Raw genomic sequence first — 25182 nt, forward strand, 5'->3', positions numbered from 1 at the left:
GCTGCAGTGGAGACTGAGGAGTTTTTCTCCAAGTAATTGAATTCATGATAGGAAGGTCAGAACTCTTTCTGAAAAGCTGTAGTTTTCCTTTTGTAGCCTTCAGGAGTTAGAGTAACTGTGAAAGTTGTATGAAACATTGGTTATTATTTAAATTCAACTTCTCATGTTAAACTAAGTCTGCAAAATTCTAGGCATAGTCACTGCCATGATGCAGAGCTGTTTAGGTTGAGCACAGTGGTCTGTGACCGCCACTAAAGCATTTGGTTTGTCATGTGCATTTTCTCTATCCAGGTATTTGCTTAATAATTGTCCAGTTAACTTAGAAACACCAATGAGGAAGCAAAAGGTGGTGACCACTTTTTCTTTCCTACCTAGAAATAGTTTTCTGTCTATATGTGTGATTTTTTTATAAGGTGAATGTTCAGAAAATGCAGTCCCATAATGGGATTAATCATTTCTCTTTCGAACTACAGCCATGTCTGGTGTGTGAAATAAAGAACTGCATTTTGTCTTAAAGACAGGTGTATAATTTGCACTTAACTAGGTTAATTTTAGCCTGATTTACTGACAGATACTTTCCTCAGCTGAAGCTTGTGGCAGAGAGAGAACAGGCTGTAGTCTACAAGCTGACCTTTTGAAAAGGTAAAGCAAATAGTCATCTGAGAGAGGAGTGGTTGCTATCTTAGGAGTAGTTTAGAAAAAATTAGGTTCGTGCTCTCCTGACCCAAACCTGTTTTCTCTAGAATTTACTATTGGCTTTTCTTCTCTTTATTTAATTTTTCAATTTTCTCCCTATGATAATTAGCAATGGGTACAAGAAAGAAAGTGTGTTTTCTTTCCAACTTAAAGAAGTTGAACTGGGACAAGAATGCAGGAGAAAACATTTAAAGTCTCCCTGAAAGAGCTGTTTTCTGGAAGAGCTGGAGGAGCTGATATAGCAGGTGGGGAAGGCATCTGTACAAATAAGGGGTCAGTGCTGTTGCAGTGCATTAACAGCTCCCTCATGGCTGTTTGTGTCAGTGCAGTCAGGATACCCCTGAGAGCTGCATTGTTGCTTGTAGTGAAGTCCCAGAAAACATTTGAAACGATTTCTTGAGGGCTTTAATTCCACCTGCAACAGGAAAAAGGAATATTTTCTTGTTTCAGCATCATAATGCCATATATTAGGCTAAAAGAACAGCTGTAGAAGTTTGGCCTCTGCTTCTGCTTAAGATATGCTTTATCTTAATCTTATACATTACTCAGAGTGTTTATTTAGCTGAACTGGTCTCTCTGAAACATTATTTCTGATCGTACTGTTCCAACACAGCTGTGATGGTCAGGGGTCCCTTCACTTGTGCACTGGCATTTGTGTTTGCATGGGAATTTTGTTCTTTGTAAGTACTAGACCTATTAGAAAGGTCTGAGCTGCTGTGGTCTCATGGTAGAGAAAATTGCAGATTATATGATTTTTTTGATCTGGTGCAACCATTGTATTCCTCTTTTTGGCCTTCAGCTGGACTTTTGACTGAATTCTGCAACAACCAAACTTCATCTGTCTCTTCCTTGCATACTTGTGTGCACGTGTACCGTTTGCTCATGCTTTCTCTTGCTCTCTCTTAATACAGTAGCAACTTGAAAAAGTGAAAAGGCTTATTGAAAGAATTCTTCCAGGTACTGTTCTATTGACCCATAGGGTGTTTTATGCAATTAGGAATTTAGGCATGAGAGCGTGTCTTTTGACTCCTTGACAAATTCTAAGCTGTTATTGTTCGATTCAAACCCTTTTGTAATTTTTAAAAAATTTATGTCATTTTAATTCCTTTTTTTGTCAGGTTTAAATCTAAGTTTCATGTCTTCACAGGTTTATTTTCGGACAGTAGAACTTGTTCAGGAGCCTATTCCTGGCTCACCAGGTCTGAGTTTCTACTTCAGAATCAATGGCCTACCCATTTTTATTAAGGGCTCAAACTGGATTCCAGCAGATTCTTTCCAGGACAGAGTGACCTATGACACGTAAGCCACGTTTGATGTTCTCTAAGAATAAAGGATCGTGTTTTCCTCCTCCTGATTCTCTCTACACCCTTTGTCAAAGGTTGGCTTTAGTGGGTAAAACTTTCAAGGTAGAACACGAATTGTTGTGGGTTGGAGGCTTCAGAATTAGGGCTTAATTAACATGGGCAGATTTAAGTGATGTTCAAGGCATGTAGGTGCAATTACTGGTGGGAAGGTGCAGTTCATAGTTACTGGCCTTTCGGGTATCTTTAGGGATGATCCTCAGGCTATTTGACCTTATTGTCTGGACACATCCATTGGTAGTCAGAGGACATGCACTTCATCCATGTCCTAGCCCATGTCATGCAGAGTTACATAGGTGCATAGTAGCCTCTCCTCTTTACCTGATCCCATCTAGGCTACTTGGATTTCAATGCACAGCACCCCAGAGATGCAGGTGGGATGGGGGCTGTACTGTACTTGGACAAAGCTTTGCTCTGGATTACTGAGGAACCAGGACAACAGGGCATGCTGCAGTGTGCATTCACATGCAATTTAGAGGCTGCCAGTATGATTTAAGGAAAAATGACTGGAGCCTAAAACCCTTAAAATCAGATTCCCAGTCTCAGTCTTTCTCATCCTCTCGCTCCCCCATTATCACTATGCATTGTGGGACGCAGGAAGAGAATATGCATTCCTGATTGTGTTTAAAGAGAAGCTGAATTCAAGTAATTGACACACAAGGGCAGTAATACCAGAGGAGAAGAGACCAACATGATTAATAAAACACAGTATTTCTAAATCTAGTCCTGCCAATACTTACACAAAAGCACTTACACCTATGTCACTCCCTCTATTTTGTAAGTGTTAACAAGAGCAAGCAACTTTTTCTGGACAAAATGTTGCTTTTTGAGAGCTCTGTCTGGTCATGCAGGTTTAGAAACCAGAGTATTTTGATACTTTCTGTTAGAGTTGTAAGACTTAGGTTGTCTGCTAATGATTTAGATTTGGGTTTTGTTTTTTTTTTTTGGTAGGGACATTGGTTTCTTTGTTTTTTGTACAACCTTAGAAACTCTTAAGTAATATAACTTCACAAAACCTGTGTATCTCCTTTTTGTGTTTGACAGACTAAGGCTACTCTTGAAGTCTGCAGCAGATGCTAACATGAATGCCCTTCGGGTTTGGGGAGGAGGAGTATATGAACAAGATGAATTTTACGATATTTGTGATGAAATAGGAATAATGGTAAAAACAATAAACACAGAATACTTACTTAAAAACTGACAAGCTCCTGTGAATGAAAATCCACTTTAAATTAAAAAAGAAAAAAAAAGAGGATTAATACATAAGTTTTAACCATCTTTCCAGTGGACATTGTAGGGTATCAACACGAGAGGTCAGATTAACCTGATTTTTTGGTTGGATGGTTGGGGTTCTTTAATTTCTTTTTGATTTGAATGGTTTCTAATTACAGAGGCCATCTGTTGAATCAGGAAATGATATTTTGGAGACTTTACAGTAGAAGGTTGCCATTAGGTAGAAGATAGCCATGCTTTTCTCAGTTGTGGAAATGGAATTTATTTATTTATTTCAAAAGTATTTTTTTCCTTTTAGCAATAGCTGAAAAGGTTTGGGTGTTTTTGGTTCAACTTTTCATTTGGCCCAAAGACAAACATGGAAGGCATTATCCAAGGAGCCATTTTGAACAAGCTATAATTGAATATAAATATAGCTGTAAGGTGAACACCTGCTGCAATCACTAATCCTGGATGAGTACCTTTGATTATATAAGCTTGGAGGCATGTATATTAATAAGTTTGATGAAGTAGTGACTAGATGACTGAAGACCAAGTTGCATATGGGTGTTAAAAATCCTGAGAAGTATGTTTGGTCTTACTCTATACCATAAGAAGCAGGGAAACAGAATTCATACCTTGCAGCTTTCAGGTGTGTGTGCTTGCAAAAAAAAAATTAGATCTATTTTAGTCATCTGAATGAGTGTCCTGATTTTCAAGGCTACTGAGCACTTAGCGTTCTTCAATTTTTGACACTAGGCACCTTAAGTAGGCCACTTAGATCTGCGTCTGTACAGTGCTCAGAGCAAGATTTAGATCCTATTTAACAGCCAAAATAGCAAGTAAATGCAGAAAATCAGACCCTTATTCTGGAGGGGGCAGTGGGGGAGGTTTTTTGTTTTGTTTCTTCTGATGGTCTTCCAAAGGCTTAAAAGTGCATTGGAGTCAAACTGTGCTTAAGGAAACCAGTGATAGCTCACTGAGGGAAATAGTGAGAAAAAGTTTCTTTCAATAGAGAGTTTTGACACCAACAGTCACTAAAGGATTATGAGAAATTCTGCAGCAATAGCTTTGCTTTTTCTGTACAATGTTAGTTGACTGTAACAATTATTAATGGCTCTATTATCCCCCACTGTCTTATTCTTTATCTTTGGTTTCCTTAGGGAATGTATACTGAAAGGAGCCATGGAAAAGCATATTCTCACTGCAATGAAAATTCAATTTGTATGAGGAGCTGGTCTCTCTCTCTATGTAGCATGGCATTCAGAAAAGTGGAGTCTCCTACAGACTCCTTTGGGTTAAGGTGCTCCTTCTAGAGGTCTTTTCATTAACATTTGAGATAGACTGGAAGGAGCCTCAAGGTTACAGCAATTTAAAAAACAAAACACATAAACAAGAAATCTTACCCATCTCACTGGGCTTCCTTTCCCCTTTTTGTAATTCTCCTGCAAGGTACAAAGAGCGTTTATGGTTCTTGAATTGAAAGGCTTGCTATTCTCTAGTAGTATCTACTTGATCTCTCTCTGAAGAGAAAGATCACTGTGTTTTTAGAGCATCCAGTTTGTTTCTGCCTCTCCTACTGGGTAAGAGTTCCTTGTTTTATGATTATTTTGTATGGAGGTGTTTTCTTAACAAGTACACATTAACATCTGTTAAGTGTGCTCAGTACCACATCAGAAGAATTATTGTATCTTCTCATTAAGTAATGGGGATTTGGTGTTACACCTGCATAATAAATACAAAATTGTTCTGTTCAGCTGCAAATTGCTCCATGTTCATGTTCCTGATTATTCTGTTTTGCTCCTCAAAGTAGGCTGTCAGGATCTGATTCCTAAGGGTAAATATTTTGTAACACTGATATTGAGGATAACCACAGTGGAGCATGCACGTACTTGAGTCCCATGGTGAATGTGATTTGTTTTCTGTCTGAGCAAAGGACTCTGCCTCCCAATAGCCATATATTTTTAAAGTATGTAAAGTAACTTGCTGACAATTTTTAAAAATCTTTCCTTTCCCTTGTAGATTTGGCAGGATTTTATGTTTGCGTGTGCGCTGTATCCAACAGACCAGAAGTATTTAGAATCCGTAAGAGCAGAAGTTTCTCATCAGGTATTTTATCCACGTGTCAAAGCTCTATTTCACGTTATCTATTTTTCATTGACTGACTGTATAAGTTAGCTTTCCAAAAATGATTGTTTGGAAGTGTTTGTTAGTGTACCTTTATGTAGCAGACACAAAATGTAACCTTGCTAAATCTTGAACTCCTCTGACTGCTGGCAGAAGTAGTCAGTCAAGCAGACTGCACAGAATTTGGCTGAGTAGAGGTGGATGGTACATATGTGCATAAGATGTATGCAGATGTATGTCAACATATTAGAAGTTTTCCCTTCTGAAAGTGTATGTTACAAAACTTAGAGCCTGGTGGCAAGCTGAGGGAATAGTGAACCATGTGGCAAAAATGGGAGTTGTAGGCTTAGCATATGTGATATACATATGGACTTGTAATTCAACTAGTAATATAGTGATTTTTTTAAAAAATCATTATTAAGATAAGTAATTTCGCTTGACTTCTGAAACTATAAGTTGTATTTCAGGTACGACGTTTAAAATCACATCCATCAATTATTCTGTGGAGTGGTAACAATGAAAATGAAGCAGCAATTGCAAACAACTGGTTCTCCATACCTTATCCTGACATAGGACTCTATGTCAAAGACTATGTGACCCTTTATGTGAAGAACATATGGGAAATAGTTCTTAGCGTAAGTAATCTCAAGAAACTGTAGGAGAATATGGCTTGGCAAAAAGTTTTAATACTTGAGCAAGTTGGGATTTCCTTTTTGTCTTTTAATCCTTTTAAGACATGAAAGTGAGCACGTTGAGAAATTGCCCTTTCCAAGCTCTTCTAAACAACTCTCTAAACTCAAGAGTTATTCTCAAAGTAAGAAAAAAAATTTACTTTAACATTTTGTGATGCATAAAGTAAGAAAGACCTGAAAGTGTAGTAGATCTTGCTTCTTCTTTCCTTCCTGCTTTTAGTATGTCCACGAGTCTCTTCATATCCAATGGACAAAAATCAACTTGCCCATTAATTAATTAATCTAGATGGTCAGGTTTCCTTTATCCTGATTTAGTTGAAGAATACAGTGAAAAGCATTTAACAAACCTCAGATCTTTTAATAGCAGTGGAAGAAATCTATGAAGATGTTATTTCTTCAGTATGTGACTGAATATTTTTTGTTCTAAGCAGGTAAAGCAAAAGTGATGCTAAACATTGAACCCATGCTTTGTAGTCATTGTAAACAAAATATTGGTATTCTACAGTATATGAAAGCAAAGTAAAATATTTTGATATAAAATTTTAACTGTGAGTATGCAGTCCACAAACACCTGGAATCCTTGATGAACTCCAGTGTGATTTGGAGTTACCCATTTTCCACAAGTTTTGTAGATTTATTTCTCCTCTTAGAAGAGGGGATTCTAGATTTCTGTACTGAGCTGTGTGTAAAGGTATGCTGTGGTGTTCTTGTGATTAGCTACATGAGTTGGGTGGCCAGTGTGTGTGTGCAACAAAGCGAGGTGTTCTGGCTTTGTGCAGCATTGCTATCTAAGACAGACCCATTTTTATTTTAACTCCATAGAATAACTATTTTGAGTGCAAAAAGGAGCCATAGAGGGAGATGACTTCAGGTCCTGTGTAATACAAGCTGGCTGAGGAAACCTATAACTACTAGTATTACTGGACTTGGTGACTTGGAAAGACTTCTATCTTTGAGCTAAAGACTTCAGGGAATCCAGGATTTCCTGTAGTAAATTATTTCAGTTAATTATTAATTACTTACATCAAGAAAAAAAGAAAGAATATCTCCAGGGCTGTTTCTTAAAATGAAGCACATGTCTGAGTGCATTGCTGTGTCTGAGCCCATTGCAGTAACTTGTTACTGGTAACTAACTCGGGCCTCTGTCTTACTAGAAGGAAGGTGTTAAATGAATTATACCTGCAGAAGAATTCCTTCAATACTTTGTAGGCTGCTGTTAAAAGATTTAGTACTCTAAATCTACTGAGGCTATAAAAAAAGGCAGCTCTGAACAATTTGAAATGTAACCCTTATTGTAGTCTCATCTATCTTAGCACACAGAGCCAGCTAAAATGACAATAACCTGTAATGATACCATGCAAAAATTAAAAGCAGAGCACCTTGGATTTGTTAGGACTAAATTTAGGTTACTGTTTAATAAGAAAGGAGAAAATCATGGCCTTCTTCCTGCAAAAACATACAAAAGTAATAATTTTCCATAAAGAAGTCACAGCACTCAAATATTAATGTTCCTTGAGTATATATTTCACAATGCACAGTCTAAATAGCCTTCATTAAGAATTTAGAGGCATATAAAGATAGAAAATCTCTTGATGTGAGGAGAGAATCCCTCAGAACAGCAGAGCAAGCAGAATCATGCCCAGCTGTCCTCCAAGAACATAAGTAAGAAGCTAATTAAGCAAGTAAAGATGATGAATGTTAGGACATAAAAGTGGGAATGTTTCCTAGGTGGTGACTCAGAAATTTTGAAAAAGCATGGGCTCCCTGTCCCCCAACCCCCTCTTTTCAAAAAATAGTCTATGTATTCAGATCGTAAAAGCCAATCACTTTGTAAGGGGCATGTATTTTTGTTTTGATTTTTATTTTAAATTCCAGGAAGATAAGAGTCGTCCTTTTGTTGCATCCAGTCCCACCAATGGCTTGGAGTCAGTTAAAGAAGGCTGGCTCTCCCGGGATCCTTATGACACTCATTATGGTGACACACACTTTTATGACTACAACAGTGACTGCTGGAACTGGACAGTGTATCCTAAAACTCGTTTTGCTTCAGAGTATGGATTTCAATCCTGGCCTTCCTTCAGTACAATTGAAAAGGTAAGACTGGGCTTCCACACCTTACTGTCCCCTTTGCTCTCATTTAGTGAGGGCAATGAGTCTTTTCCCAACAAACTTCTGCATCCAAACTGTAGTTATGTGTTGTTAGGTGTGATGTGGCACAAGTGGTATAGAGGTGTGTGCTGGTGGGGAGGGAGGGGATGAAACTGTACTGTTTAGCTCCTCAGCGTTCAACATACCTTGATGTAGCAAGAGGGACTTGGGATGAGAGACTATAATGGAACTGTTATTTTTGGTAGTAATTCTATTTAATGTATAGCTCAGTAATGATTCACTAATATCTGTTTACTTTCATGGTGTCTAGGGACTTGTATTTGAGGAAGAGAAGAAACATGACAAAAGCTGAATTGCGCTGGATTTTAAAATGTTTTGATTTTTATGTATTTTACCAATTTCTTTCATTTAAGTCATTTTTTTTTCTTAATGTATTGCATGTAAGAGGATTTGGTTTTGTCTCTGTTAAATTTAGATATTTTATATTCTCTTATTTGTCAAAGTGGAGCAGAGACATATCATGCTGTTTGTCCATTTGCCCCAGGGGGAGATGTTGATATTCATGCATGCAACCGAAAGGAGTTTAGAATGTTCCTTTCAATTTGCTGGGTAAAGCATATTATCTGAAGCATAATCAGAACATCAATCTATATTAATAACAATAAAGATTATTCAGTCCAGCCTAAAAAGAAATAAATTTAAATAAGATTGTTTAGAGAGAGTAATTACAATGAAAACTAGGCAGTAATAACTTAATGAGTTATGTTGCATTGTTGTCTTTAGTTGAAAAAAGCTGTCTTATGATCATTTGTTATCAGAGGCAGGTTTTGAAAATATATATGGGTATTATTAGAATTTATAGCCCTACTGACTTACATAACTTTTATACCTAAATGTATTTAGCTAGATTACATTATTCCATATTAATCTAGGGTGTTTCTGATTTGCTATGAATGCAAGCAAAACTCTGAGGTCCCTTGGCCAACCCAAACCTTAGGACAAATAAATTAAATGCCACTGAGACAAAAGTTGCTCTTCTGGGTTCTACAGCAATGTGTGTTTTCATTTACTTGTACAAGAAGTGTAAGCAAAGAGTGTTAGTGATTCAACATCCTGGTATGACTGCATGAGTCATTACCAGTTTTAAAGTTTTGGATGATGTCAGTAGGCTGTAATGGATATCCTTTCCTCAATATCCTGGCCGTCATTAAATGTACATTCCACCTTTTCATTCAGATACCTTACTTTTGTGGTTTTTTAAAGGTTTCCTCCCCTCAGGACTGGTCCTACACAAGCAATTTTTCTCTCCATCGGCAACACCATGAAAGTGGCAATATTCAGATGCTTCAAGAGATTGGACGTCATTTCAAGCTTCCCCAGAGCCCAGACCCTGTAAAGCACTTCAAAGATATGATTTACCTCACTCAGGTAACAGTGATGTCTTCCATGGAAATAGCTGTCCCTACTTGTTGCATTAAATTCACTCAGTTATTAGAGATGGATCTGGTCCCTTAGGGAGTGTTCCATCATACAGAAAGTTTTCATACAGAACAACTGGAGAGTCCAGTTTAATTTGGAGCTAGCTTGTATCTTTCATTGTAGTGAGGCTCCAATTTTTGCAGTAGAAGGGCTGGAACAGAATTGCCCAGAAACTGTCTCAACTGTCTCAACTGTCAGTATGTGCTGTTTTGGTCTTTCTCCCCATGAGCTGGGCTCATATATCTGGGAGAGGATGCAGGGATGTGCTGGCCTTCCACAGTACAAAATTATTCCCAGTGCTGCATATTACTCCCGGTTCAAGGGTAGGGATATGTTGCTCTTCATGTGGCCCCTGTAGGCTCACTGATTCTTGCCACATGGAACAGATGAGCTTTGGAAGCAAAATTTTTTCCAAAGAATGTAGTTCTCTCTTAATTATATTAGTAGTAGCTTTTGTTACGGATTCAAATACTGATATTTTAGAGAATATATTTTGGGATTTTTTTTCAAATCAGAAGGATAGATTTTGCTTTTCATTCATAGTAGTTCTATATCATGCTTATTTCTTTATTTGTGATTTTTGTGCAACTTTTAAAAGATGCTAAGTAACTTTGTAATGCTATTAGGCAAATTGAAAGGGCTGTTAATTTTTGTTGTATTTCAAGAATTCCAAAAACACTCTTGATGGAAATAACTGCACACTCATTAAGTTTCTAATGTTTGAGAGCTGCTGTCAGCAAGTTTTATATAAAAGCAAAATAGCTTGAGAATTTTTGGCACTCTTGACAAGAGAACAAGGATAGATGATGCTGTGAAATTGAAACCAGGGGTAAAGCTTGCACCATGAGGTCCTGGCTCAAAAAAAGCTGTGAGAGTTTCTGTAAGGCTAAGTCTATCAAGGCCTTATTAACAGGTTAAAAAATTAATACCAAAATAAGGATAGCAAAAAAGATAAAGCAAACATGCTTTAATGGTTAACTAGAACTGGTATCTTTACCTTTTGGGCTGTCCTGGAGGCTTTTAACTTTATTTTAGGAATTTCTTTCTGTTTCCCCAGCCTAATAATAAACTGTGTGAAGAATGTAGCAGTCTGTTTAGCTGAGAACTTGGCCAGTGAAAAATTCTGAAAAGTGGTTTTTAGATGACATGGAAAAGGAGAAAAGGAGTGGGAGTGCAACTGAAAAAAGGTTGCTTTTCTGATACACAGTTTTGACTGTATAGTGAGAATGTAAGTTCAGAGTGTAGAAGTTTAGACATCAAGGTAATGTATAAAGTAAAGCAGCTTAGCATAATTTTGCAACTCTGGAGGGGGTTATTTAAATGAAGGTAAAAAAAACCACCTTGTTTTAAGTTTCATTTTATTTGCCTTTCAAAGACTATCTTTACTGTATGGAAGTAGCCCCATATGAGATTCTTTTGCTGGAAGAACTGTTGGGAGCTGCTAGGAATAGATCTCCTTCCAGCAGAGATCACTGCACTGCAGGTGGATACTCCTCAGGGCTTAATTTTAAAGTTGTGTGCTGTTGCTGTCAAGTCTGTGTTGTGTATCAATATATTCACACATGTTTTGAAAAAAAGTAAAATCCAATATACCAAAAATATTTTTTATCTCTTTCTTGACCAAGGTGATGCAGGCTCAGTGTATAAAGACAGAAACTGAATTCTATCGTTTTAGTCAAAGTGAAATAGTCAATGGAGAAGGACACACAATGGGAGCTCTGTACTGGCAACTCAATGACATTTGGCAGGCTCCTTCTTGGGCTTCCTTGGGTAAGTTTTGTGACAGTCTGGTGAAAAGCACGAGCTACCAGTTGTGTTTTCCTCATCTGGAAGTATTAGAATAAGAAATATAGCTCTGCTCTGTGTCTTGGGTAGCTTTACAAACTTTGAACATATTTCTATCCGTCCTTTAGAAATTCATTCCAGGATGGGATTTATGATGTAAAAATGGAGCATCTAGATTTCTTCTGTAGTCAGCTGGGGGAGAGATGGTTATCTCCAAATGTGATTCATTGTGTCCTTAGCTGTCTCTGAACTGGGGTGAATTATATTCTCCATGATGAATTTGATTTTCATATAACTTCATAAGATATCTCTCACCCAGTGTAGCTTCTGAGAAGCTTTTTATAGGAGATGACTGGCTAAGATTTGATGTCTAACTTGGTGTCAGATGAGGTGAATCACTCCTCATGACTAAATTATTCTGCTAATATGCTATTTACACATTTTTTTTTCTTCTTAGAACACAAAAATAATGAGACATATAAGGAGAAGTCACTTTGGCAGTAAGAAGTAGGGGAGGATGAGGAACGTGTGGCATGAGGAAAATGGCTAAATCCAAACATTTTGTCTAGAAGTCATTTTGAAATGGAAAAGCTGTCCTATAGCAGCTGTATAGGACTTGGGTAGATTCTCTTTCAATTTTAGTTATTTCTTACATGTTTCGGTTTTGAAAATCTTTAAGCATTTCACTTGTGAAAAAATACGAGCAAACTAGAAAAAGCTAAGGAAAAAAGTAAGACTGTCTATGGACAGACTTGATATGTCCTTGGAACAAAATGCCATTTGGCCTGGTTTTGAGAAAAAATTAGCCCACACCATCCTCCCTTTCTTTTTCTGGGAGATATTTGTCCCTCTCCTTTTTTATTTTTTTTATTTTTTTTTAATTAATCCAAGTAAAATAACTGCAACAACAAGGAAAAAACTTCGGAAGAAAGAGACTAAATTATTTAAATGTTAAAGCCATCTTTCTGGACTTTCTAGACTTGTATTAGGAAATGGAATATCACAATGTTCATTTTTATGATTGTAGCAGTGAGTGATGCTCTTAGGCTGTAAGTGCCTCAAGAGAAAAAGATGCTTGGAAAAGTGTCCCTTTGTAAAGACAGGTGTATTGATAGATGTAATGGCTGTAGAGACCATAAATGTCTATTTGAGTACAGAGATGACATCACTGTAGAATATTTATCAAATACTTGAATTATTCATATGTTGTTGAATTTGGTTTAGAAGAAAGAAGCTCAGCAGAGATACAGCTGTCCCTTTGTTTTGTTGTATTCCCTCAGTGAGATGAGGAAAGGTTTAATATTCATTTAATTAGGCAGTGTGGTAGAGGGATTTTGAAATGCTAATGGCTGAAATTATGCAAGACTTCGGAGAAATTAGTTTTATTTGCACTTCAAAAACATGTTTCTGCATCTTGTTAGATGGCACAGTAGTATCACCAATGAGTGCTTTTATTTAAATCTGTTAGTTTGCAGATAGTCATGGAGGGGTTTACATAATTTCCGGTACAAAGCAGAAATGGTGGGGAAGGAAGAAGGTGGCAAATGTTTCTCCTTTTAACTTTTAACTTGAAGATGTTTGCTTGGGTTGCATGAGAACACAGCACAGCACTTTTGTCATAGTACTTCTGCCTTCAGCTCAGAAGTAAACAGCTTTTATCACAACTGGGTTCTGACTGTTAGCACCTAGCTGTGAAGCTGCCTGTGCCATGTTGGATGATTTAGTGTCTCTGCAGTGTGTTTCGGTGGAGTGCTGTGACACTCCCAGACAAGTATCACCTTGAAGTACCCAAATCAGTTGTCATGAGATCCTCTTAAACAGATAACTGGATTTTATTACAGGTTCAATATTTAAAGCCCCTGGTGAGCCCTGATACAGGCTGTTATAGAGAATAATTGATCTGAATTTGTGGGGTTGAGGTGAAGGAAAAACTAGCAGCATGTTTCTTGGGTTGCATTTAATGGTGTGAAGTGATTAATTTAAAATCATTTCAGGGAGATTTGTTTATTTGCACTCCTGCCATCAGTGTAGAAGGCTTCAGGGAAGAGTCAGGAAAAAAGGATACTGGGGTCTCATTACAAACCTAATTTTAGCTTCCTCTTCTGAAGTCTAATACTACAGAGAGTGCAAACTCCTTGTTATGGTCAGGAAAAATTGAGGAACTTGGATTTCTGTAAGAATTTGTTTAAATGTGGTGGGAGGAGGAGAAAACCACCCCAGAGCTATTTTACGTAACTTTTGACCGTTGCCTTTGGGCATGCATGTCTGTAACAGGAAAGTTAAACCCAGAGGTTTCTCATGATAACTTCCTGACCTCCAGATTTTTTTACATCCATTTTTGGGTGTGTGTGTTGTGTATTTGACGTGCAACTTGCCTCTTTTTAAATAAAGGCGTGTAGCTCTGGTCTTATGGAAATCAAGACAACAGAAGAACTGGAAAATATGGACTTTTTAATTTGCTTCAGTTTTCCTTGCTGTCTGAAGTTACTTTGACAAAAGCATTATCAAGATCCTGTTGCTGAAGAAGTTGTCTTCGGAAAACACTTCTTGTGTGAAACTGCTACGGCAATTGAGTTTTGGTTCTTTAAAATGGCTCTAGTTTTTTGGGGAAGGGAAATACCAGTCTTAAAAGCTGATCTGAGTTAAGCAGACTAATGATGTTTTAAGCATTCCAAGACAATGCATGTCATAGTAGTGGAGTGGGTTTTGAAATGGTGCAAACTTTTAAGTGTGTGGTTTGTTTGATTTTGTTTGTTAGCTGGGGTTTTTAATTGCTTGGGTTTCAATGTGGACATTTAATGCCATGTTCACTCTGAGTGTGTTGTCTTCTCCACCATAAAGGTGTTTTGAGGGTCTCTGCTGCTCAGGTAGCAAACCTTCTCTTTCCTTCTGCAGTGTGGCTGTGTAATCCAGTTGGAAATCAAGGCACAGCAGAGATTGAGAGAAGGACTCATTCAAAAAGAAACAGGATTTTATATTACACTAAGTAGCAGAAACCGCTCTACATCAATTGCATTAATTATTTCCATATATAAGACAGCTGAAGCCTAGATTTTCATCATATGAATTAAGCTCAAGAAAAAAATTCAAGTCAACAGGCACTGAAACTTCAGACCATGCTGGGTAACTTGTCTGAGCTTGTGATGGGCTCTGCCGGGATTCTGCAGTGAGCAACGTCTATTACATTGGCAATTTAATTAATTGACAGTTCCAAGAAGTCCTGTAGCAGTCCTGATGGCTTTAGAGATTTCAACCCCTCCCAGACTCTCCCTATCCCTTTCTCCTACAAGGCCCATAGCTTTCATTTGTTGGATCAGATACTGCCTCCCAGTTTACTCTGCTTCAGATAATCCATCCCCAGTCCAGAACTCCCATCTTCTCAAGTTTAATGACTGAAGGAGTAATTTGTTAGCACCCCCTGTTTTTGGTAGATTGGCTCTTTAAACCACCAGTGTTTTCTGTCAGGAAATGTCCCTGGAATGCCAGAACATGCCTTTGTTCATATCACCAGGGGATCAGACTGAGCCAGCCCGGGTTTATGAAAGGCAGGTCCTGCTTGACCAACCTGATCTCCTTCTATGGCAAGGTTGGTGGATGAGGAAAGGCTGTGGGTGTTTTCTGCCTGGACTTTAGCAAGGCTTCAACACCATTTCCCACAACATTCTCCTGGAGAAACTGGCCGCTCATGGTGTGGATGGGTACACTTCACCATGAAAACAAACTGGCTGGAGGGCCAGGCTGAGTGTGGTGATGAATGGGTTCACACCCAGCTGACAGCGGGTCACTACTGGGATTTCCCAGGGCTCAGTACTGGGGCCAGCCATGCTTAATATCGTTATCAAGGATCTGAATAAGGAGTTCAGGTGCACCCTCAGCCAATTTGCCATCAACACCAAGTTGGGTGGGAGTGGCAGCAGGCTGGATCAATGGGCTGAAGCCAGCTCTATGAGGTTAAACAAGGCCAAGTGCTGAGTCCTGTGCTTAGGTCACAACAGCTCCAGGCAGTGCTACAGGCTGGGGCAGAGTGACAGGACAGTGCCCAGTGGAAAAAGACCTGGGGGTGCTGGTGACAGTGGCTTAACATGAGCCAGTGTGTGCCCAGGGGGCCAAGAAGGCCAAGGGCTTCCTGACTTGTATCTGTGGCCAGAAGGAGTAGGGAAGGATTTGTCCCCCTTGTACTTGGCACTGTTGAGGCTGCATCTCAAATTCTGTGTCCAGTTCTGGGCCCTTCACTACAAGAAGGACATTGAAGGGCTGGAGTGTGTCCAGAGAAGGGCAGTGTAGCAGAGGAAGGGTCTGGAACACAAGGCTTATGGAGAGCAGCTGAGGGAGCTGGGGATGTTTATTCTGGAAGAAAGGAGACTGGGACACACAAACACACACACCCCTTCACACCCCTCTTTAACTACCTGAATAGAGGTCATAGAGAGGTTGGGGTCAGCCCCTTTTCTCCATGAACAAGTGACAGGATGAGAGGAAATGGCCAGTAGAGGTTTAAATTGGATCTTAGGAAAAAACTCTTCATCGAAGGTGTTGTCATGCATTGGCAGGGCTGCCCAGGGAGTGATGGCATCACCATCCCTAGAGGTATTTACAAGATGTAGAGGTGTGGTATGGGAACTTAGGGACGTGGTTTAATGGTGCACTTGGCACTTGAACAGCTGAAGTCCATCCTAGAGGGCTTTACCATCATAAATGGTTCTACAGTTCTATACTGAGAAGCACCAATATACTGAGTATGTTCCTCAGTTTATTGACTGACTGTTTTGAAGAAACACAGCTGCCTCTCCTGAAGTTTTCCTCCAGCCTTATCTTTTTGGTTTGCTTCAGTGCAATTAATTTGAATGCCAGTGGTGTTTTTGCTGGCAACAGACTGATCTCGTAGCACAGTTCAATCTTGTGTGGGTTTTCCAGGCAAATATGAGCTTCTCTTGTTCTCCAAGCTAGCTGGTTGTGAACTTGCTGGGGACAAGGTGATATATAAGTTGCTAAGCTGGAGCTAATGCACTCATTCTTCACAAAGTTCATTCATGTCTATATGGAGTGCAAACAATGCATGTTCAACTCCCCCTGGGAAAGCCACAACAACCCTTTAAAGACAACTCTGGATAAGTCTTTAATTATGAGATGTTTGCAAGTGCTAAGAGCTTTGTACAAGAACCAAAACTAAGAGAGTAATTACTAGGAGAGTTACAAGAAAATATCTCAGTGAAAATATTCTTCATACATCATAAAGCATACATCAGCTTTAAACTTGTTGTATAAAATAAAGAGCCAGAAACAAGAATGAAATCAGAATCTAACTTTTCTTTCCTTGTGAGATGGTGCAGCTGACTTGCTACTTCTTTTTAGTGCCATTTCAATGACTGGATAATGGTTGAGCAAAGACAAACTTAAAATGCAGACAGTGGGTGCTAGATGGAATGTTAATAGAGGAAGAAATGGATGGAGCTTCTCTTTCAAAATGATTACATGGCAGTGTTGCAAAGCAAGAAAGCAAAATTGCTTTTTTTGGAGAGGATACAGTTTGATGGCTTTCCCAGTTTAATGGCAGACTTTCAAAGTATTAAAAGTAATGAGGTGCAACTTTCCATTGAAGAAGCAGCATGAAGTGTTTGTCATGTGTCTGTCATGGATACTCCCATGGAGTAGGTGTTGTCTTTAGATCTTGGCACATTTGTTTTGCCAAGCTCAGAGTTGTCTTTGGTTTGGGAACTTATTTTTGTCTTTATTGCTGTTGATGTCCTCTAAGGAAGAACTGAAAGGAGGACTGAAAATGGGGAAGAGAGCACTTTGTATAAGTGCTTGTCTCTTGTCTCTTTTTATAGTAGTGGCAGTTTGTGAAATGCCAGTGTGTTTGTCTGGATTCTCAACAGCACAGATGCTCCAGCTGCTTGGTTTGTTTGTAGTATGCTGTGTCAGCCTTGTGACTTGTGTTTAAGGCTTCCTTTAACTGAATGACAGTGTAGCAGTGATAGGACAGAGACAGAAAAATGTAAACTTTTGGGAAAGCTCAAAGCTTGAAAGAGCATTAGATCTTCTCCAGGGCAGAGCCTTGCCTGGATGGAAGCAGGAGTACCTTCAGTCATTCTTTGCACTTGATAGAGGTGAAAAAAGGCCGGGGGGGGGGAGGGGGGAATGTTGCATTGCCAATAGCAGGACCAGAAAGCACATACAGGGAATGTGGGACAAGGCAATCTGGGATTCAGTCTCAGTCTTTCTTCTTTTTAACCATTTTTAGAGTATGGTGGTAAATGGAAACTGCTCCATTATTTTGCCCAGAACTTCTTTGCACCACTGCTGCCTGTGGCCTATGAAGACAAAGAGATGTTGCACATTTATGGTGTCTCAGATCTTCATGAGGACCACAACCTGACTTTGAGGGTAAGTGACACCTACCTCACCATTCTTGCGTGCCTCCTGCAAAAATGTGAGAACCTGAAATGAACACATCTTTGTACAGACAAGCTTCAGTAAGGCCATGCTCAAACACCCTCAGATGCAACTCTAGTGTTTAATCTTAGGGGCAACACTATTCTTTATTAAAGTAGTGTGTAGTGTTTCACAGAAGAAGGAATTGCTTTTCTTGTAGCCTGTAGGTATAAGGCTGAAATAAACTGTTGAAATCTTAAAGGGATTGATGGTAGAAAAGAACAAAGTGTGTATGGAGTAATATATGGTACAGAAAATGGTTGCGCTTTCTGGATAGTCAGTTCTTGGAGTAGGATTGCACTTAATGAAATCGTTCATTTCTGGTCTGAATTACTCTAACAGACATAAATTCAGATTTTCTGATAGCATCAAAGAAGTGTTGGCAGTAGGATGGTTCTCATGAATACCGTATATTGCACTTCAAGAAGATTTGGAACTTAACTCTTGAAAGGAGTTAAGATCTATTCCTGATTGCACGCTCCTGTTAAGGCAAAAAACACCTGCAAATTTATAAAATAGAATGTTGTAATTCTCATTAAGTGCTTAATTCCCAAATTATGCCCTTTTTAAAAGGGTATATTCATAATGCATGGATGATGTCTGGCAGTGTATTTTGCTGTATTAATATAACCTTCATAGTCCCTTTTAAGATGATGGAGCTTGCTTCTGTTTAAGAGTGATCATGCAGAAGCTCTAGCATACTAGTTGGGCTACATGAGATAACTGAGCAATCTCAAGAAAATCCTTTGTTTGAGTTTTATTTTAATCAAGGAAGGGAGGAAAAAGAGTCAACAAAGTAGTCACTCAGTAATTCCGTTTCCCAGCACTCCTTTGGCAGGAATTGGCGGTCTCTTCCTCTCAAGGAGGCTGGAGAAAACAAAAAAGTCTTGCAGATCAAGAGCAGCTCCAGACTGTTTGAAATGGACCTCTTGTTAGGTTTTTAGAACGATCTAATTTTTATACCATATCTGTTGTGTTTTCTGCTAGGTGGAAATCAGCTGATGCTGTCAGAAAAACATCTGTTGCAATGAGCAATCTGAAATCTGGGGTGCTGCATTGTTTTCACAGATGTAGCCTTTCTTCTAAGCTTTGTGCTCTCTCAATGTGCTTGATAGGTCGTTGTGCACGCCTGGAGTTCTTTGGAGCCCGTATGCACCCTTGCCAAAGAAGGTGTGACTGTTAAAGCACAGAGTGCTGTCCCCATCTACAAGGAGCCCATCAGTGACCTTCTGGAAAGATGCAGGAATTGTACCAGGAAAAGCTGTGTTATTACTTTCTGTCTTGTGGGAGAAGATGGGCTCCAGAGTCCTACAAACCATTACTTCCTTTCATCACTCAAGGATGCTGTGGGATTAGAAAAGACCCAGCTTAGTGTAAGCATCAATCGTGCTAAATAACTGTATTTGGTTTTGCTAATCTTACTGTTTTGTTTGCTGGCTATGCAGTGTCTGAGTCCTCTGAATCCTTCTTTTTCCTTAGTTGTTGTTATTTTGGCTTCCAGGTTGAGTTCAAAATCATATTTTTTTCTGGTATCACTATATGTGCATCTAAATAAGACTGATGGGGTTGGTTTGTTTGTGGTTTTTTTTCTCTCTCTTTTTTTTTTTTTTTTTTTTTTTTTGTCTAGGATTTGTTTTGTTTTAAATAATGAAGTTTCCCTTTAATTTGTTTAGATTGTCTTCCACCTTGCAGCATTGCTCCTTTCTTTCTTTTTGTCCCTAGACAGCAAATAGCATTGTGACAAGTGTTCTGGCTTGCAGACAGCACTGTGTGTCAGGATTAGGTGATCCTAGTTCAGCTGAGTGTGGAGTGCAGTTTTGTCAGCAGTATTTCTTCTGGAAGTGCTCACACTCTCAGATCAGTGTAACATTGCTAACACATGGTATTGCATGCTCCTTTCCTCCTCCTTCAAATCCCTGCCCTCCAGTAAGGGTTCTGATTTGCATAATAGTGATTATTTCTTAATAGCTGGCAAGTGTGTCAGTCTCCTAAACAGGCACAAAAAGCATCAGTGTTGTCTAACACTGTCATTTAATCAATTTGCTGCCTTTTCCTAGATTTCTTCTGTTCCTACCAAGCTTGCTGTATCTATAGAGAGCATGCATGCTCTGTGTCTGTGCACACATGTTTTGTTAATATTTTGTTAAGCCTCATTTCTTAGCATGTACATCTTATTGGAAAATTCATCATCAGATGGGCAGGATGGAGACCTTTGTGTTCTCACATTTGGCTTTCAAACTGCAGCTTTGCTCTTTAGTGCTAAACTGAACAAGGGGGAAATAGAGGTCTAATCTCTTTGAATCTGGACCAGCATAATTGCTTTACAAAAAAGAAAATGGGCCAGATTTTCCCTTCTTATCTCTTTCACAGCAGCACAGCCTGCCTCCTGAGTATACAAAGAAAAGAAATCAGCCTGTTTTAATTTTTTTTTTTTCATCTGGTGGTACAATCTGGAGTCTGAGTCATGCTGTGGGGAGATTTTTTATTTGTTTTGGTTTGTTTTTTTTTTGGTTTATGGATGATATCATCAATAAGAAAAGCTCTGCAACTGGAGCATCTTTGGAAAATTTCATTCCTTTATCTTGTGACTGTGTTGTCTTTGCAATACTAACTAATAAGGATAGGTAGCATAGCTAGATAAATGCAAAGTGGTCATTTTAAGAAATGCAGCTGTAATTAAAAAAATGACTGTTTTGCAAGAGGCTGGTACATCTAAACTTAGTTACTGAAAAACTAACTAGACTTTCAATTACACTGCTAATCCAAGAGCTACTGTTGGTAGCATTGCTTTTAAAAAGCATCAAAAGCATTAGTATTTCTTCAGGAAACAAAATGTATAGGGGATGTGTGCCTTTTCCCAAAAATGAATAGCACTGCTTTTCTTGTAAGACCAGAACATGATGTCTGCACTGACTGTAATTTGTCCTCTTTTTATAGATGGTTAATTGATATTTGAAAGTTATGTAGCATAATCTTTCATTATGGTGAATGTGGAGTGCTGCATGAAAATGCATCCTGGTTGGGATTTTAAGTCTCTCTGAAATTTAAGTACTGATAGAACTTAATCTAAAACATACCTTGACCTGATATTTTACAACGATTTTTAAAATATTTTACTTAATGAACTATAAGGGCTTTGCTGCCATGATGCATCAAGATGAGATGGCTTTCTGTCTTACTGGGATTTTTACCATCTTTTGCTTCTGTGTTTTTCTATTATGTGTATAATTGAAAGGCAAGTTCTTTTAGTAGATGTAAATTGATAAGTTGAGTGAAGTGTTGGTGAAAGAACAAACCTCTTTCAGTGCAGTGTAGAAGTCAGATTACCTTTATTTAGTTACTCTCATAAGAAGATGGCAAAGTGATACTACTTCTTGGCATTTTTCCACCATCAGGAGTATTCTGTAGGAAGGCTCCAGAAACATTTACAGTTTTTGCATGATTCTTACACATGAAGAATATTGATTTTGATCAAATGTGGTTGTTCATCCTGTTTTACTGACACACAGGTCTTTCCCAGTTTGGTGTAACTGGGGTCTTCTTTAACACAATTTGGTTTTTATAACACAGTTTTTTATTTCTTTTTCAGGCCTCTGTATCCCAACAAGATGATGTTTATATTTTTGTTCTTCAGACCACTGCAGTTGCTCCATTTGTTACTCTGGATGTAGGGAATGTAAAAGGCAGATTTAGTGATAATGGTTTCCTCCTGACTGAAAAGAAGAAAATGGTTGCGTTTTATCCTTGGGAACCTACCAGTGTTGAAGAACTAGAAAGTTCACTAATCTTGACCTCTCTACTGGATGTTGTCTGAGACTACTTCTCTAGATAAAGAGTCAAAACAGGAGGAGAAAAAAAAATTAGAAGAATTTGGCTGAAGTTGAAGTGATATACGCTTTGAGCTGGCTGAAGAACATACTGTCTATTCCTGTCATGTGAATTTTAACTGCTGGTTCAATGTAAAGATACCAACAGCAAAGCTTACATATAATATATGTGGTGTATGGAAAGCACATCCATATTTTTTTTCTAGTTTCACTATGCTGTAAGTGGAAATTCATTTTTGGATAACAGCAAGGTATGCTGGGGGCAAGGGAGAAGGAGAGGGAGTGAAGCTGGGACTACCTCCAGTAGGCCACCAAGCCACTCCATGGGCAGGTTGCTAAACATTTGGACTGTCTGTCAGACTGGTTTGAAATGCAGCTGGGAACTTGATGGGGTTCCACAAGGATACTCTGTCCATCCAGACAAATATACTCTTGCAAAGCAGAATCAGCATCCCAGTAAGTGGAGTTTGAAGGAGCTCTGCTGCTGATGGCTGGGGACCATCGGTGCTGTAAAAGCAGCACCAGGCGATACTTGCTGGTGGTGTGGGGGGTCTGGAGCACCTGTGGAGGGGCAGCTGTGAGTTCCATTGGAGAACTCAGAATGGGGGTTGGCTTCAGTTGTGATCAGTTTTAATGGGCAGAGAGGAGAATATTGACTGGTGTTAACTAAAACTGACTCCTGAGCAAGAGGAAAAACTTATAAATGAAAGGGAAATGATAAATGAGAGTTTTTTGCAAATGCTTTATTGGGTCACCAAAACAACTGCAGTTGCGTCTGATTCAAAACTAGTCCTAGTTAAAAGAAGACATGGAAACAATCAAAATATGGATGTGTATGTGCCAGTGTTTATAGATTTTGTAAAATAAATAGGGAAAATGACAGTCATGAGTACAACTTCATAAATGCAGGCAGTGACAAAGGAAATTAAAAAGTTATCCTGAGAGGCATCATGGGCCAACAATACCAGAAAAATTCTTCAGTTTTTTTGGTGTCCTGGAATCAAAGTGGAATCAAAGCAGAAATAAAGTCAATATAAGGTAAGAATGAAGAAATGTGGAGAAAATATGATTAATATGTACTGCTGCAGTGTGTTAGGAAAAGGGTAAATTTGTTGATGTCTTTCTCTTACACTGAAGGAGAAATGTCTCTTCCAGCAACATCTAGATCTGGCACTTAATAGTGTTAAATATGGAAAACTTTGTAGCACTCACTTGTTTAAAGACAATCACGAGACCTATCTGGAGGTTAATGATATTTGTTAATCTCAGCATATAAGTGAAGTTCGAGATAGGTAAAAAAGAGCTTTTGGATTGCTAGAAGCAAAACTCATTCATTAATTTGGGTAACTGTGACCTGTCACATTTTTTAGGCAAAATCATGAAAGAAGTTATGTGGTGCATGATTAATAAGTGATGAAGTGGCTATGCAAATCAAGTCTACCAGCAAAGTTATATATAACAGCATTCTATTATTTTTTTCCTTGTTGCTTTCTACAATTACCAGACATAGCAAGGTTTGGGCAATTTTTAAAATTATTGTTATTTTTGAAGGTCGGGAACTCTCTAAGGAGTAGGTCCATTCTTCTCTCTGAAAATCTTTAATTCAGCACTTGGCACTGTTATGAAAGATTAGCAATTGCTTAAGCCAAATGCTTGAACTCAAAACAGAATTTAAAGGAGAAGGTAGATTTCCATTATTGTTTGAGTATCCCTTAATATGTTCTTTTGGTTTCCTGGTGTTGTAGTAGATGTGTATTTATAGAAGCTGTTCTCTCGCCATGCAGCAGCAGCTGTTACATGTGCTTTGGTTAACCATTTTCCCTTTGTATTTTGCAGTGGCGTCCTGTGCTATACTTGGTTACATTGTTCTGCCTCTGTCTCAGATCGGGGCAGAGATAGGAAGGCAGCACTGGTACCCTGCACTCCTATGGACACACCCGTCTTGCCAGCTGAGCAGTGTTACAGCTACAGCAGCACTGGTATTGCCAGTTCTGTCTGATGGGGTTTGGCAGCAGGAGTGTTAGGAGGAGCATTTGGTAAGTGTCATGGTTCTTGTCCTCAGTGTCATTACAGCATTGGTGGCAGCAGTAGAGGGGACTGGCCTCATCAGTGTTCTTTCAGGGTGCTGCCTTGCAATGTCTTGTTAAGGACCAGTGAGTCACCCTTGTTCTGATGGCCTTTGTTTGCTCTTGGGCCCCTCTGGGCTGTTCTCCACTGATGGCAAAAGCAGCAGCCAGAGTGCCCCACAGCCATGACAAATGCCCTTCCAGAACAAAACTTGAGAGCAGGTTTGGGAAGAACACTGTATGGTGTGGGCTAATCTCTTGTGCTAAAACCATTTGTTGGCTGAGATTTGGCTCCAAGTCATTCTGGGCTTGCAGAGGCCATTCTGAGCTTTAGAGGGCACCTGTTCATACTTTTCTGCTGCACAAGGAAAACTTACTTTGCTCCAGTTTATTTGAGCATGTCTTTGGAAGCTTTTTCAAGTTCTGCATCTTCTCCAGGAAAGAAGCATGCAAATGTATCTAAAAATTGCTCTCTAAGAAAGTGTTCATAGTTCTTTGTCAGTCTTTCTTGTTATCTGCTGTTTGCATACCTTGTGGTCTGGACCAATCTTCTGCCTTAGAGGCACATCTTTCTTCAATGCTTTTGCTTCTATTAGTTCCCTTTTGGTTTTGGAGATGTGTAGCAGAGACCATTTCAGTGACTTGAAGCAGTGTCAGGAGCAGAGAAATGGGCCAATGAGTTTCTTATTTTGAGTACAGGGAGAGAGCTGTACAAGTCAGCCTTTTTATTGTCAGAATCACTGTTTTCTTTCTTACCCACTTAGGGAACCAGGAACTCATGGTTTGAAATTTTTAGGACAAGTTTCAATCCAAGAGTTGTGTTTACATAACTTTGCCTTCCAGTGAGATGTTACAAGGTAGCAAAATGAAAGCCCCAAATTCATTCAATTAGTGTGGGAAACCAAAACTTCAATGAAGAAAGACCATCTCTGTAAAGAAGCACAGTCAGTCAGTGGAGACCTGTAGTGCTCTTCTGCATTGTGCATGTGGCAAGGGTGACTGGATGGCTGAAATCCTATAGCAGTTAGGTTTAAAGTGAGGCCATGGGAAACCTCTGCAGCCTTGGAAGAACATACTCCAGCCTTGGGTCTAAGTGGGACATCAGGCTGCTTCATAATGCTGAATGGAGAAACTCCTTGGTAATTAACTTTTGTCTTTTGCTGTAGGAATCTTTTGAAGCCAGCAAAAGTTTGGACTGTGTCATTGGCCATACTCTAGAACTGCTTTATTTCAAGACATGATCATCCAGAAACACCAGAAGCTGTGGATGAGGGGTGAGTATTGACCACTGCACCCTGAGCAAGGAGAGTGGCTCTTTTTTCTTAAATGCATGAAAAAAGCATTTTACCTTCCCAGGCGAGGGAGAAAAGACAGTTCATACACCACTCCATGTAGG

General features: G+C 39.0%; 1 protein-coding gene across 1 annotated transcript in view; it reads left to right on the forward strand.

Annotated features, from left to right (window-relative positions):
* The window catches only part of MANBA (mannosidase beta), a 48732-nt gene extending 25227 nt beyond the window's left edge, over window positions 1–23505 (forward strand). The window contains exons 8-17 of the mRNA XM_083861446.1: window positions 1844–1995; window positions 3102–3219; window positions 5292–5378; window positions 5864–6031; window positions 7964–8182; window positions 9461–9625; window positions 11302–11446; window positions 17703–17845; window positions 19009–19266; window positions 21483–23505. Coding sequence (XP_083717572.1) covers window positions 1844–1995; window positions 3102–3219; window positions 5292–5378; window positions 5864–6031; window positions 7964–8182; window positions 9461–9625; window positions 11302–11446; window positions 17703–17845; window positions 19009–19266; window positions 21483–21707 — 1680 coding nt within the window. The 3' untranslated portion in view covers window positions 21708–23505. The remainder of the gene's footprint in view (window positions 1–1843; window positions 1996–3101; window positions 3220–5291; window positions 5379–5863; window positions 6032–7963; window positions 8183–9460; window positions 9626–11301; window positions 11447–17702; window positions 17846–19008; window positions 19267–21482) is intronic.
* Window positions 23506–25182: the final 1677 nt, after the last annotated feature.

Source organism: Zosterops lateralis (genome assembly GCF_965231275.1).
Source record: "Zosterops lateralis genome assembly, chromosome: 5".
In the NCBI taxonomy this organism is placed as follows: Eukaryota; Metazoa; Chordata; class Aves; order Passeriformes; family Zosteropidae; genus Zosterops; species Zosterops lateralis.